This window comes from Galleria mellonella, unplaced genomic scaffold, assembly GCF_026898425.1.
Source record: "Galleria mellonella isolate WM207_F2 unplaced genomic scaffold, CSIRO_AGI_GalMel_v1 utg65, whole genome shotgun sequence".
Lineage (NCBI taxonomy): Eukaryota > Metazoa > Arthropoda > Insecta > Lepidoptera > Pyralidae > Galleria > Galleria mellonella.
In genome coordinates this window covers 314,072-329,752 of record NW_026442138.1, presented here as the reverse complement: position 1 = coordinate 329,752, position 15,681 = coordinate 314,072, and the positions used below count along the sequence as shown (strand labels likewise).

Sequence of the window (15,681 nt, the reverse complement as noted above, 5' to 3'; positions counted from 1 at the left end):
AACCTTGTAAATATTTTTACTCGCACATTTTTGATTCTCGGGATTTTGGAGCGGCGTGCCATGTTATCGTAGACGATCCATACACTGTTTGATGTAAATCCTTATTATTGTTGATAAATGTCTGGTGCTGGTGTCCGCAGGAGGAGTTCCGCGGCTTCTCGTTCGTGAACGCGGACTTCAGCCTGGCGCCCGCCTACGACAAGACGCCCGTCGGCTGAGCGGCCGCCGCCACCGCCGCCGCCTCCACCGCTCTCACCTCACACTCTGTAACTATCGTTTTGTACGTCTGTCTCTCTCTCCGCGGCTAGTCCGGGCAGCGCTCGAGTCGTCCGAAGGCTCACGGACGGCGTGCAGTGCTGCCGGCGACGCCGCCACGTCTCTCCGTACCGTCTGATTTCTTGTGACGCCGCGCCCGCAGTGGCCGCCGGGCCGCCGCCGGGCCGCCGCCGGGGGACGGCGGCTGCCGCGCCTCGCTAGTCGATAATATTAAACTAAATATATATTAATACGATTGCAAGTCTCAGGTCACCGGTGCAGGGATGGATATTTTTTTCAGCCGTGACCATCGTAGACGATATGTAATGGCTAGCGCGATTATTGATTGTTGTAAATATTGAGGGAATGGGTCGCGTACATGTGTGTAAAGTAGGGCGCGTCGCGGCGGACGATCAGTAAACCCCATTCGCGTTAGTGGCGTGCCGTTGTGTGCGTGCGTGTGTGTGCGTGTGCGTGCGTGTGCGTGTGCGTGTGCGTGTATGCGGCCGCTCGGTCGCCGTCGGTTCGTTCGCTCGCTCGCTCGTTCGCTCGCTCGCTCGCTCGTTCGTCCGCTCGGCGGCCGCGGAGGTCGCGCCGAGCCGCCGTCCGTACGGTCGGTTCCTAGTTAGTCGGTGGCGGCGTAGCTCGCTTCTAGTCCCTCGTCGTGTATCCACAGTAGGCTCGCAGCCCGACTACCAATACTCATTATGTGGCCGCGCTTCGCACGTGCAGTATTAATTTTCCAGCGGCGCCTGTATTGTACGCGCCAGTGTTACCGTGCTGGCGGCCGAGTCGTATTGACGAATTTTGTATTATAAGAGATTATTGTAACGTTTAGTCTTATTTTGTGACACTTTTGTGTTGAGATTATTTTGAAGTATTTTTAGCGCGTATATTTTTTGTTTTGTTTTGTATTTTAATTAGTACTAAAAGTACAAATTGTGCCTGCCGCTTCGAGTTTAGGAAATTGATCAAATATTTGCAGCCTCTGCTGAAATTTTATCGAATAATTTAGATACTGAAATATTCGAAATTGTTTGTAACGGTTTTTATTAATTTATTTTATTTATCGAATTATAAGGAATATTTTAAGATGTAATGGCGGATAATGCGTATATTGTTGGCAACGAAAAGGGAACCAACATACGAGTAAGAAAAAATTTTATAGTTTTAGTTCAAAATAGAATCTGTTGATTCATTATTTAATGTCCAACATTAAGTAAATAAATATAGTATATTTATTATTGCGGTTGCAGCAAACAACTTTACAATTGTCAGTAGCGCTAGTCGATAGCGCCCCGTGCTCGTATACCTTTTCGTGGTCGATTGTCTTTCACGTGGCTAATTGCTGTCCGTCATAAGGACTTGGTTTCTACATCAGACAATGCAATTATAATCCAGTGACCGTTATTGCCATAGATTAATTATATCTAGATAGTGCATCCTATTATCAACGTTTGACAACCGCCTATTTTTCTAAAAAGCTGCGTTTTGTTTTTTTTTTTTTTTATTAATATTCAGAATGTATAAAATTATATTAATTTTGCTAATGCAGACTTTAAATGAACAGTAATTGTCATTTATTATTAATTTTAATTTAATTTTACTATATTATACTATCAGATTTTACGTGATGAAAATCTTTTGTCCGTGTTTTCTCACTTTTGACTCTCCGTCTAGATGTATTTGATCTTTTGTATTTTATTACGTGAGTGAATGCCTGTACAGAGTCCAAGATTCAGTACTTGTTAGCTTTGGATGTAATTTATTAAGCAATCCAATACAAATCCTTTCCTTTAATCATTCATATTTATTAGTTGTTAAATTAGTATTGAAAGGAGAAGTTGTTTAAATGGCATTGAAATGTTTTTATTTATTTTATTTGGTTAAATGCTTTAATTAAATAATAAGGGTGTTCTATGAATCATAGGCTGTCTTTGCGCCTATAAGTTTTTCTCACGTAAGAACGTTAAATTTGTAAATGTAAATTACATTTATTGATTTATCAGTTAATTACGTTAACTACTTAATTCACTTCGTAAGTAAAATTTGCACATAATATAAGAGAGGCACTAAATATGTATATATGGCTGCGAGACTTGTACTCTGTACAGATGTTTTCTCTTACTTTCTCTCGATGTATTTATCTGTACTTGAAGTACACTGTATAGTATTAATCTGTTTAATTTATAATGCAAAACCAAAGGTGTTAAGTTTATTCGTTTAGTTGTTAACTGAACGTGTTTAGTGGTATACATATATATATATATATACACACACAGTGTGGCGTGTTCGGCCGTTGACCGGCGGCGCCGAGTCCTGCGGCAAACAAACATCAATGCACAAATGTAATGCTTTATGTAGTTGTTAGTATATAATAATTATATATAAATAATATAAATTATAAATCTCTACGTGTTCCCGGTATATTGACATGTCCATGTGTAATCACCTTTTATATTTTATCTGTCGTTTATTTTTTATAATTGTTCGAATGTTACGTTTGTATAAAACAGTTTGATTTCGTTTGGAGTGTACGGACTAACACTGGGCCGGTCGATGTCCACAGCGCTCGCGTTGAACCCGCGGCTCGCAGACACGCCATATGGCCATGGCACTGTCATATATGTGGGCATAATATTATTCGACCATGTAATTCCTTTCAACATGACTGCTCATGTATGTATATATATGATAAGGTATGGTCCCACATATATGATAATGTAATAACTCATGTACCGTGTTTAAATACCACCGATCACCTTTCGAGGGAGATGTATGCCCTCGTACTCCGATAGGTGGCGCTAGTTGGCACTATTTCGGAAGCGTTTTTGTGTCACTCTGTGAATATTGATTTTCCTAAGACGCAACTGTATTGATATGTTTGACAGTCACAATGTTAGTATACATGGTTTATAGATCTAGAACTCTCACAGTGATACAGGACGTTTCCGAATCTGTGGGCGCGTTTGCGAGGCTCGTTGGACGTCTCTCCGGTTTCTAGTGTAAGCTGATGTATGCGCCGATTAATTTTTTGATGTGGATCATACTAATACTGGAGTTATAGTGTATAGCCATTGTTAGTGTACGTTGAACAGGCGTGTGACCGGTGGCGTCGCGTGCAGCGGCGTCGACCGTGGATTTATTTATTCAGTCGTTTCATAGTTGTGTGTTGTGCGCGTGTGTGTCTGCGTGTGCGTTTGTGTGCGTGCGTGCGTGCGTGCGTGCGTGTGTGTGTGTGTGTGTGTGTGTGTGCGCTCCCCATCTGATGTTGCGTTTCTTCATAAAAATTACTAATTGTTGTGACGTTAGCGATCGTGAGATATCTAGCGAGAGTCATTCGTTTTTATTTGTCTAGCATATTCGAGCAGTCTACGTAGGCTTTCTGTTGTGAGTCAATAGTTGATTTAATACATAAACAGATTACTTTGTCATACAAATTAGAGCTCTAGTTATATTCTTCACTGAGTCTATTGTTCTTTGGTTTTTGACGTATATATTTACACACTTGGATACTATGTAGCGCTCTCCATTGGTATATTGATATATCCTTGAAGTGATATGTTACCGACAATGTCTAGTCACAAATTATATTCTCAAGTTACGTCCCAGGCCTGCGAGGTTGGGACAGTTGGGACGGTTGGGAGTAACAGTTACCCTATCGCCGACTGTTATTATTTTGGGGCTGATTAAGTAAATAAAAAAAATATTTTTTATTATTAATAAACATAATTATAAGCATTTTTGAATAGTCGTTTATTTGTGTATCTACCGCCCAGTTTGGAATGCAAGTACAGCTGAGAAGAAACAGGGCAAAGCAACTTAGCTGTTACTGTTTTTCAAAAAGTCGAGTTTACAAGTTGAAAAAGAATTAAACGGGTACAAAGAGTATTGCAAAGTTTGTATTAAAAAAAGAAACTATTATAATTCGCAGTATTCTAGAACAGATCGGTCCCAATGAGGTTGTAAGTTTTTTTTTTTTTTACTTTGGGTAAATTATTGAATAAAGTATTTTAGTTCATATTGTATTATATTTCAACTGTCGCCATTGTTAAGAAACCCAGTGATTAGCACCTTTATTGGGGCGCCCTTCGAATAGTTTATTTTATCCAGCATCGCGTGTTGCTTTGTTTTATCACCCTTACAACGAATCGTTTAGTTAGACTTTGTTACGACAATTATTTCGTTGTGAATAACCAATGTATGTTTCTCTTCTCTTCTCTTCTATTTGGTAAACAGTCTCGAGAGAAATTAATTATTTAACAATAAGTTAAATCTTAAATGATATTTTTTTTTAATTTAATTATTAAAAGAAATTAAACCGGTCAGTTAAAAGACGTGCGGTCGTTTTGATCTTATGTATGTAGTTTGTGGAATGAGTTTTCCCCTGAGGTTTTCCATCTGAGCTACAATTTGGGGTTTTGTTAAACGACAAACAACGCACTGGTTACTCGCCACTTGATCCAAGTATTCGTGGACGGTAGCCACTTCCCATCAGGTGGTCCGTCAACTTGTTTGACCAACAATAAAAAAGGTTGTCTAATTGATTAAAATTATTTTGTTTAATTCCGCTACCATTCGTTTTTTTTATAACTACAACTGCTAATTTGAGTTTTGACAACTATTCTCATCGGGAAAGGGAGGGGTGGCTCATTCTATGCCGGGACCACATGGCTTTGATAATAATAATAATAATGTTTATTTACTTATCTCACAACTTTTTTGAGTACAATGAAACATTTAAAATAACACCATAGCTTTAACCCTTTGCACTCGAGCGGCGTCGATACGGCGCCCGGTAGATTCGAAGTGGCAACTCGAGCGGCGCTGCTGCGGCGCCCGAGTGTTTTAAAACTTTAAATCGAACTACGCTGCTACGACGCTATGGTTTTTTGTAACTGGATCTCCTTATTTACAATATGCGATAAGATTGTTTTCTCGGAAGGCCGAAATCGTCCCGAGTTGCTGGTTCGCGCAAGCGAAAAATGCCTCGAGTGCAAAGGGTTAATTTACCATGGCTTTAACTAATAATGGTTATTAATTCTTAAATGTTAACAGTTGTACGCATACTATTCTGCAAATCTTCTGTAAATATAAAAAAAAAGATTGTTTACTAAAATGACAAGTGAAGGAAAACATACACTAGATCCAATTTCGAACGCTCGGAATTCTGAACTTTGCTGGAGTGTTGCCACTTTCTGTTCGTGTTACGTTAGTCGTACTTTATATTCTATACTACATACATTTTTTCCAACGACTTTCTCAAGTCTAAGTTCCTCGACGGCTCATTTACACACAGATGAATCGATATTTTTCCGAATCGAACATTAACACGCATCGCTTTTATTTTACAAGTGGCTTATCAAGCCTTTTTTTTTATTAATGAAACTGTTAACCCCGCCTGCGCTATCGGTATAGCCTGGCGAGGCTCCAATGATGGATGATAGGTGAGGATGAAGCAGATTAGTTGGCCAATGAATTGGACAAGAATTACCACGATGGTTTCAGGAGGGAACAGCGTGGAGGTCGTCCTGATATGGTATATTGTTAGCAATAGGACGATTAAACTCGGATTACGATCTCCCTCACGTTTCACCCACAATCGAATCGTGAAATATTACGGGTTTAAATTTTTAAACATTCATGATCGTTATACCAGTCGTTAGTTGTCCAATGTTGGGCATAAGTCTCCTCCAAGTTTTTGACCATTTTTGGACCATCAGTGCCGGATGCTTAAGTGTAAACGGGCCGTAATTTGGGACGATTATTTTCCACACGTCTGTGTTCTCATCGCCGATTTTACGTTTTTTGAAGAGTTTTTGAGAGATTTTAATTTTTCTACATTATACAAGAATATAATTTATTTTAATTAAATAAAATTATACTTTAAATATAAATAGTTAAATGTAGTACAATTGAGTAGTTGAGCGTACCGCAGTCGCTATATGTACAGAGCACAAAATGAAGCTATATAGAGTGGAGCACACTACACTACACTATACTACACTACCTACTACACTACACTACACTACACTACACACGGTTGTAGACATACTGTGGAGGTAATGTAATATTATAACTCGAAATATATCATATGTTATATAGTGAATGGTGACAGCCGATGGTTTAGTTTGAATTCGTAGCTTGTACGCCATCATTTATTGTTGTATACCATGGGATAATATGTCCTCAGTTTATTATAAATAATATATAATAAATATGCCTGTAACAGCTTCGAGAGGGAATAGATTCTTTAAAACTAAATTCTTGGTTTACATAGATATTTATTTTATTATATGGCCTGTTGTAATTCGTGTGATATGAATCCTAATTCTGTGTTATCCAAGATTGTTTTGTTTTTTTTTTTGAAGAAATTTGTGAATAAAATCCCATTGAAAACATTGAAATTTGAAGCGTGGAATTTAAAATTGCATGGTTATTTTTTAACTGTGGTGCTGTCAAAACTAGTAATCTATTAATGTAAGACAGAAACAATGAAAATACTGGAAAATTGTAATAAAAAAAAAAAAAAAGTAATGTAATTATTTATGTAACAGTTAAAATTGTAAATTGGTTAAAAGTGCTGTTTTTAGCCTATTTTTTTTTGCAATACTTTTAACCTTTTTAGGATTTTAACTGTGCTATGTTCACTTAATGTTTTGTTTTAAACTGAGGATGTATATTTCCATTCGTTTCGCATCATAGTTAGTGAGTACGCCTGTAAATGATCACGCCGCATCACCACCGTCGCTCCGGTGGTGATTCGAATAATAGTGAGTTTATTTAGTTATGTTCCTGTCACCGTATGTGCCAAATGACCTCGAATTACAGATTATATCAGCGGTGGCCGGCCGGTTTGTACTGTATATTGCGTGTTACCGCAATTTGCATACTCTTGCATTTAAAATTGTACAGTGTACACTTCGTATTAAATACATGTTAAAGGACTGAGAAGAAAAACTTAATACTAATTGGAAATAAAGCGTCAATAATATAAATAGACAAAGAATTTACTAAAAAAAATCGATATTTTTTGTAAGAATACGCAGCTTAGATAGAAAGATAGATACTCTATTGTTTCCTTTAAAAGATTACAGTAGTAAACCTATTATAGATTCAAACCGTTACAAGAAGTTAGTTTTTTTATGCGACTTAGAATGGCAAACAAACTGACGGCCCACCTGATGGAAAGTGGTAACCGTCGCCTATACACATGAGCAGTACATAACTGCTTATGTCTATAGGCGACGGTTACCACTTTCCATCAGGTGGACCGTCAGATTGTTTGCCATTCTAAGTTGTATAAAAAAAAAAAATTTATTTGTTATGTTAGAAAAAATATGTTTGGGAATGTCCTATTATGAAACTGTCCATGTACAATCAAGTGTAGTCACTACAGTGTGTGATTGCGATGACGGGTAAAGTGTACACATAATGTCAAACAGCCGGCCACAGCGACTAGATACATACATTATTTATAAATAGCAATGCATATAGCTTGGTGCTACAGCGAGCCGCGCCCTATTGTAATACTAGTGTTACGTTTGCATAGACGTCTAGTTGTTTTTATATAAGTTTAGAGGATTCTTTATATGCGCAATATTGTTGTTCATTACATTGGAATATTGGAGTGTTACTTTGTATGTTTTTATATATATTTTTTCTTTCGAATATATATATATTAACAATTGATATGAATATACGAATGTTTTGTATTATTAACATGTTAATTGGTGACAGTAGCAAATGCAACTAAATTGGGCTGATTCTGGACTGTGCTAAGTCTATTACTAAAGTTACAGTTAGTTCAAGGAGTACAGTTTAGAATCGTTACCAAGTATGATGTTTAAGGTTAGAATCTAAATGTTTATCATTGAAATAAAATAAAATTTTACATATAGGCTTTGATTGTTCAGAATCTGTTTCTATTCATTGCATGTAGTTTTACTTCCTTTAATCTTTTGACGTTTTTAATCTGTCATAAACCTGTTTTAGCTATTGAACTGTTTTGTCTCTTTCTTTTGTACTAAATTTCCAATTTGAATGAAAGTGATAGAACATTGTAATAGCTAAGATTTGTAAGTGTTTTTTGTTTTTATGAATAATGGGGTTCGGGTATATTTATTGAATGTTTAATATGTTTTGTTTAAAAATATGTAATAAAACAAACAATATGTCGAGTAGTGAGTCACTGCACTTCGGGGGCGTGGCCTAACTGGTTTGCTCCCTACGTGACACAATTTAGTTTTTTTTTTTTCTAAATTATAAATAAGTTTGTCTCACTTCAACTTGTTTTTTGTCGTTTATCGACTCGTGTCCACTTTGGAAATGTTCAGTTTTACTAGCAGTAACACTGCCTTAAAAGTTGCTTCAATTTGCCCTGTACAAGCATTGTGGGAGTACAGTGCCCGGTTGCGTTTGCTATTGAGGAGTGGGGCGCGGCCACGCCACGCTCGCTGCAAGACGCTCCGTTGTCCATTATATGACGAACAGGTAACTGTTCGATGCCATACGTTAGCCGATAGCAACTTGACATATCACGCTATATTTCGTTGAATTGTAAACATATATTTTATAATAGATCTGTTTCGCGAACAGTGGCGCACCACTAGTGGGGGCTGCACTGGTTACATTGTTAGGGGCTTGCAAAACTCTCAAATACAATCTAATATACATACATATTTATAGATTTATGAATTAATGCACTTTTGTTAACACAGGTAATATAGTGAGTTTTTTTTTTTGTACTCTAAATTGTGATCTATGTGAGCCCTATAGCCTCGGTTAGTGGTGCATCACAATTACTGTTGTTACATCCAAGAAGTTTATAGCCAAATATATATATAGCGAAGTGAACAGAAAAAAAAATAATTAAAAGAAAGAAGGAAAATTATTTTCATTTAACCAAACTTGGCTTCGATTGATTTTAACTTGTAACGAGAGAAGCTGCTACAAAGTGGTGCTATTACTCCATCTCGCTCACACTCAGCGCTAATGTCGAGACAGATATAGGCTTTTTAAGGTGTAATGGAAGGCGTCAACTCTGTTCACTTTGCAATATTAACTCGGTTGTAAGCTTGTTGCATTGTACCGCTGATTAGAGATGTCCTGTGTCAGACATAGCACATTGTATAGACGTATTTGCAATTTTCACAGATTTTTTTAAAATATCATATTTATAGTTATACTCCAATCTGCAGACTTTATATTAATATACTACGAATTAATGCAATTTTAATTGATTCGAATCTGTAATAATAGACAAAAAAAAAAAAAAACTATGAGAGAAAAGAAAAACATAACAAAAGAATGAGTAAAATTTTTCATCGTGCCTCCGACCAAATTGTTTATAATTACTTCTCTCTATCCAAAGGTTGCGTGGAAGAGATCGCTCTTAGCGATAAGGTCGCCCATTGTTTTCTCACTGTGATTATTTCTTGTAATTGTTTATATTTATAATAAGTTTACTATTGTAATCTTTTGGAGGAAACAATAAAGAGTATCTATCTATCTATCTATCTAAAATAATTAAAAATACAAATTTACAGATCCTATAAGAATCTTTAGTTGATAATTTATAAATTGTATAGATATATGTATACTTGTATAGCCAGTCAGTCGAGTGAATATTAATTTAATATTTATTTACTAACAAACGTTGGATGGTTCCTTTATATAATTAATTATTTGTACTTGATTACAAAATTAAGTTTTTAACATATTTTATGAAATTTTGGATTGTTAACGTTGTACTTAAGTGTGTTTCTAGACATGGATTTCGTTTTATTTATATGACGTCATTAAGGTTTCGTTTTGACCACCGTGCTGTTTATGTTAATCGTTAAATGAAGATCTATTAGAATGTTTTAATTATATCAATAGTTAGTTATAATTGTTGAAGTTCAATTCCCTATTTTGTCAAATCTTTACATTTGGCAAGCGAGGTATTGTTTACTGCTAATGTTTTTGGATATAACCCCAGCTGTGCGAGATTAAGGCACTATCCATATTAGAACAGATGGACTTAGCTTAGTGTATGTAAAATAATTTTAATATATAATATTGATTTTATATTACATTTCCTACGTATGTCCCGTTTTCATCAGTTGTAATATGGATAGGCCTTAAATGATAAATCTATTAATATACGTAAGGCATAATATTTAATGTGAAATTTATTACAACAATCCTATAATTTGCATTTGTCAAATACTATTTTATTTGCCCACGAATCGTGCAATGGTTTGTGAAAATTGCAAATTTATTGAAATGTTATTTTGTACTCATTTTTAAAATGGCTTTTTTATATAAATATATTTTACGCTTCCCAGAGGTATAAAGCCAAAGAGTGGTATATTGTACAAAGTGGCTTTGAGCCTATATTTTGTTGTTTATAAGTTGTTGTCTTGCCAGTGGTAATCAGATATGAATATAAATAGTATATATATATATATATACAAAAAAAAAAAATGTTTTGTGTGGTTGAACATTGTTCCGTGCGGGGTGCACATTCCTCTATTAATTACAACTGCATCGTACTCCCATTTTGAAGTGCCGTTCTCTATCTCCCTCTAAAACTAAAATTTCACTCTTAATATTGTGGTGACCTAATTATTTTTAAATCATTATGAAGTAAGTTTTGATAGATTTTAGTGGAAACTGCTTTTGGTTCACAGTATCGAATGTTAATACCAACCATAATAAATTCTTGCTCAGATGTGACATTACAATTTTCATGCTAAATGCAGCGAAGCCGTTTAGATATATCTTCCCTTTAAACTTTGCATATGTAAGCATTTTTATGAGCCGAAAAAAATGGTACACCCTCTGCGTTATTCAGTGGGCATATACTGGCGGGGTACCAGTGACGGATGAAAGGTGGAATGAAATCAGGTCATGTGGCTCAACTTGACCGATTCAGCAGGAATTAATCAGGTTGGTTTCCTTGGGTATTTTTTTAATGGGTGATAATGGAATGGTAATCCCGCCTGCGCTATCGGGATACGCTGGCGGGGCATCAGTGAAGGATGATAGGTGAGGATGAAGCAGGCCAGTTAGCCCATCGTGACGAATTCAATAAGAATTGTTCAAGATGGTTTCCAGGGGGAACCGCGAGGAGGTCGACCTGGTTGGGTATATTGCTAGCAATAGGATTCTCAGTCTCCATTACTAACAATCCCTTTTCCCCCTACTTAAACTATAAAAAATTCAAAATTTTAATTTTAGAGTTACATTTAGAGAATGGAACTTCAGAATCGGTCATTATTTATTCTTTTGCGCCGAAACAGGTTTTTTATGTGATTAAAAACAGTTATTGAGGGTGCCAACCTAGTCATTTTAGAGTATACGTTGGCCTCGTAGGTAGTGCACCTCGCACTACATACGTATGTATAAATCGTTTGTGTTAATTAATTGTAGCTAACACAGAGATTATGAGATCTGTTGCTCGCGCCGCGGCCGCGCCGCTGGCCGCCAGCGGTTGTGCCGTCGGCCGCGACCCACCAGCGCTGCGGCCGCGAGCTCCGGCATACCCGTATTTGTTGTTTCACTGATCACTATTAGGACACATTTAGCTGAGTAAATTAATGCATATAATATAGTTTTATGATGAGATGAAATATGTATATGTAATCCTACATGTCTATTAAATCAATGAAAATAGATTATAAACGAGACGTTTTATTTCATACATCATCATCATCATCATCTGTCCACTGCTGGACATAAGCCTCCCCCACAGACTGCAATAAGGAACGGTCCTGACCTACCTGTACTTATATAATTTCCTACTATATCTAATTATTTATTTAGCTAGTTTTATCAAAGACTTGTACGAAGGGTGGGATATGGCGTGAATTTACTGGGTACAGAGGAATAACACCTGAGTCCTCGGGAATGGCAATGCATGGGGGGTATCGTGGGCGAAACAGTATACTCTGTTATGTCCATGGTACTGCTCATGCCTATAGGCGACGGTTACCACTTTCCATCAGGTGGGCCGTCAGCTTGTTTGTCATTTTAAGTTGTATAAAAAAAAAAGACTAACCGGATCTAAAAGTCGTTAAATAGAAGTGAAATTACGAAAATCGGTTTAAAATTTAGAAATATATAGTGTACATAACAACAAATAATCCATATCATGGGCGACACAGTATACTCTGTTATGTCCGTGGTATTCATGTCTATAGACGATGGTTATCACTTTCCATCAAATGGTCCGTCAGTTTGTTTGCAATTATAAATTTCATGAGAAAAGCGTAAATATATATAGAAACAGGCAAAATTCGAATTACTTTTGCTATCCAATGTGGTTAACCGCCATGTTTTATCAAGATCCAGTGGTTATTTCTTTAGTGTTATAAAATTTACTTAAAAGAAAAAATCCTAAATACCTAGTTACCTATCTAAATATTTTCTGAAATGATCCAAATGTATGATTTGATAAGGTGACTTGTAATTTAAGTCTGCTGTCTATAAGTAGTTAAAATAATTAGACAAAGTTCCCATGACACTGCAAGCTAATCTGTTCTAAGAAATACGTTAGTGTTGCCACGTTACTCGGAAGTAGTTAGGCTAGCAGTACAGAGTAAGTTGGATAGCACGCGAGGTGCAACAGTGTAATATTAACGATTCAAGTACTAATGAAGCGGTATCCAGTGCTCTCACCGCGGGCCGAGGGTCGGGGGTCGCCTAAATTACGTCCGCTAAGGACTGCCTGGCCTTTAGTGGCAACCTCATTCTCATGCGACCCGTTTTGGCCTAGACAATTTGCTAAGCAATTTGCTCGAGTGCCTTTGTTCTAATGTATGTACTTACTGATTTTAATTTCACTAATACCTATTTTCTCACGTGAGGTTTTTGTCATCACTTTTATTTATTAATTTCACCTTATAGGGGGGAAAGGGATTGTTAGTAATGGAGACTGAAAATCCCATTGCTAGCAATATACCCAACCAGGTCGACCTCCTCGCGGTTCCCCCTGGAAACTATCATGGTTAATTCCCGATGAATTCATCATGATGGGCTAACTGGCCTGTTTTCATTCTCATCTATCACCCTTCACTGGTGCTCCGCCGGCGTATCCCTTTAGCGCAGGCGGGGTTACCATACCATTTTCACAAATAAAAAAAAAAAATTCACCTTATAAACCAAATTATCAAACAAGCGTCAAAAAACAAAGGTTTGTATGGATTCGATGTCACATTTTTTTTATACAACTTAGAATGGCAAACAAGCTGACGGCCCACCTGATGGAAAGTGGTAACCGTCGCCTATAGACATGAGCAGTACGCAGTCGATTGCTTGGGTACCTTTTCCCTATTCGCGTTTTAACCGTGAAGCAGTTGTGTTTGCGTGGCTGTGTTTCGGTTTGAAGGGTGGAATACGGTAGTGAATTTACTGGGTACAGAGGAATAACACCTGAGTCCTCAGGAATGGCTACGTATGGGGGGTATCATGGGCGAAACAGTATACTCTGTTATATCTATGGTACTGCTCACGTGTATAGGCGACGGTTACCGCTTTCCATCAGGTGGGCCGTCAGCTTGTTTGCTATTCTAAGTTGTATAAAAAGAAACTTATTCTTACTTTTATTAAATCGATCAATTCTATCCGATATCTTCGTGGTGTCAATATAAGTACTGCGTGTGTTACACGAGACCGGTTTAATTGTGATTTTAATGTCAAATATTTGACAATAATATATTTTACATTACTAGATTATATATTTGACACAGTTTATGTAGAAAGTATGCAAGCATATACAACCTGTATCTGAATTTGGTAGGGTTATACGGCCGTACTTATAACATTTTCTATACACTAGCATGCTATAAATTGATAATTTTATCACTCCTTCTATATAATTCCTTGTTCTTAGGGTATGGGCGCCATGTCGCGTTGGATACTCGGTAGTCGTACAAACGGGAACCCGGGATCCAACATAAGCGCCTCGAGGTACGTCGTGTGGTTTTTAGTGGGTACGAATCCCACACACCCCAGCTGCCCTCCCTTCGGCAGATGGGACGGTCTTTCCGAAGATTTTCCACACGGAAAAAAAAGGGTATGGGCGCCATAGTGCATTCTGTTATGTCATGTTATGTACTGTTCTTGTCTATGGTTATTACTTCACATCAGGTTAAGTTGTTAGTTTGTTTGCCATTCTATTCGTAAATTGTATAAAGAACGTTTGTAAGGTGCTTAAGCGGTTTTGCATAGATCAGCACAGATCTAAACATGTTTTACGAACATCTGTGTACGTATAGCTGTCCACTTGTTGCAAATGTGTTCATTAAACTAATTCATAAAAGTAGGGCTTACATTTGTTGAGCGCGCGCTGTTTATTAAGAGGGTGTACTGACAATAGCCCCTCGGGTAGGTTTTTTATAGTGTCAGCTGCACAAGTGGAGTACTATTGTTTGTGGTTTGTGACAAATATGGGTATTCGATGCAAAAATTATATGAATTTTATCTCAAACGGATAAAGTTTATTTTGTTATAGCAAATTTAACATGTGCACATAATTTGACCTCAGGGTAATGGGGGCCCCATTGCAAAATTTATCTTTTTTTATTTATTACGGAGATTATTGTGTTTAACTGAGCATCGCGGCGTGAAATCGGATCGATTAACATTTATGTATCGAATAGATTATCGAGTGGCGATTATTATCAAACGTTTTTCACCGCTACCGTTATTATTGGGCTCCGATCGTAACGAATTTGACTTGAATGATGGCTTCTGTTTATGAGTTTTAAACGGTGGGAGTAGCTATTTTTATTATGTTTTTTTTCTTTTTGTTAACTGTAGCGTAATACATTACCTATATTAAATTGGATATGCGGAACGCACAGATGAGAGGTCGTTTAGATGTGGCATCGAGATACGAGTGTAATAAACAATTCTATTAATTCTCACCAGAGGGAGACTTTGTACAAAAGTCGATTGCTTGGCCACCTCTGTCCCATTCGTGTTTCTACCGTGAAGCAGTTGTGTTTGCATGGCTGTATTTCGGTTTGAAGGGTGGGATATGGCGTGAATTTACTGGGTACAGAGGAATAACACCTGAATTCTCAGGAATGGCAACGCATGGGGGGTATCATGAGCAAAACAGTATACTCTGTTATGTCCATGGTACGGCTCATGTCTATAGGTGACGGTTACCACTTTCCATCAGGTAGACCGTCAGCTTGTTTGCCATTCTAAGTTGTATAAAATATTAGTTGTATTTATTAAATCATCAACCAGTTGTGAACTGAATTTAATGATATTATTGTGAGGATTTAATATTATTTTAGTGTGCAGTTTCGAGGCCACCATTGTTATATATGAAGTCTTATGTGGGGAGAACCGTGCTCAATAATGCAACGGTAATGGTTTGTTACGATGTCGACATTTGAACTTTAAATACAACTATAACAAATAAAA

The 15,681-nt window shown here is 37.0% G+C and overlaps 1 protein-coding gene across 7 annotated transcripts in view; it reads left to right on the top strand.

Annotated features, from left to right (window-relative positions):
* The window catches only part of LOC113519856 (protein kinase C), a 33,336-nt gene extending 21,411 nt beyond the window's left edge, over positions 1–11,925 (top strand). For all 7 annotated transcript variants that reach the window (XM_052900679.1, XM_052900675.1, XM_052900678.1 and 4 more), the window contains one exon: positions 141–11,925. In XM_052900679.1, coding sequence (XP_052756639.1) covers positions 141–218 — 78 coding nt within the window. In that variant the 3' untranslated portion in view covers positions 219–11,925. The remainder of the gene's footprint in view (positions 1–140) is intronic.
* The last annotated feature ends 3,756 nt before the right edge of the window (positions 11,926–15,681 follow it).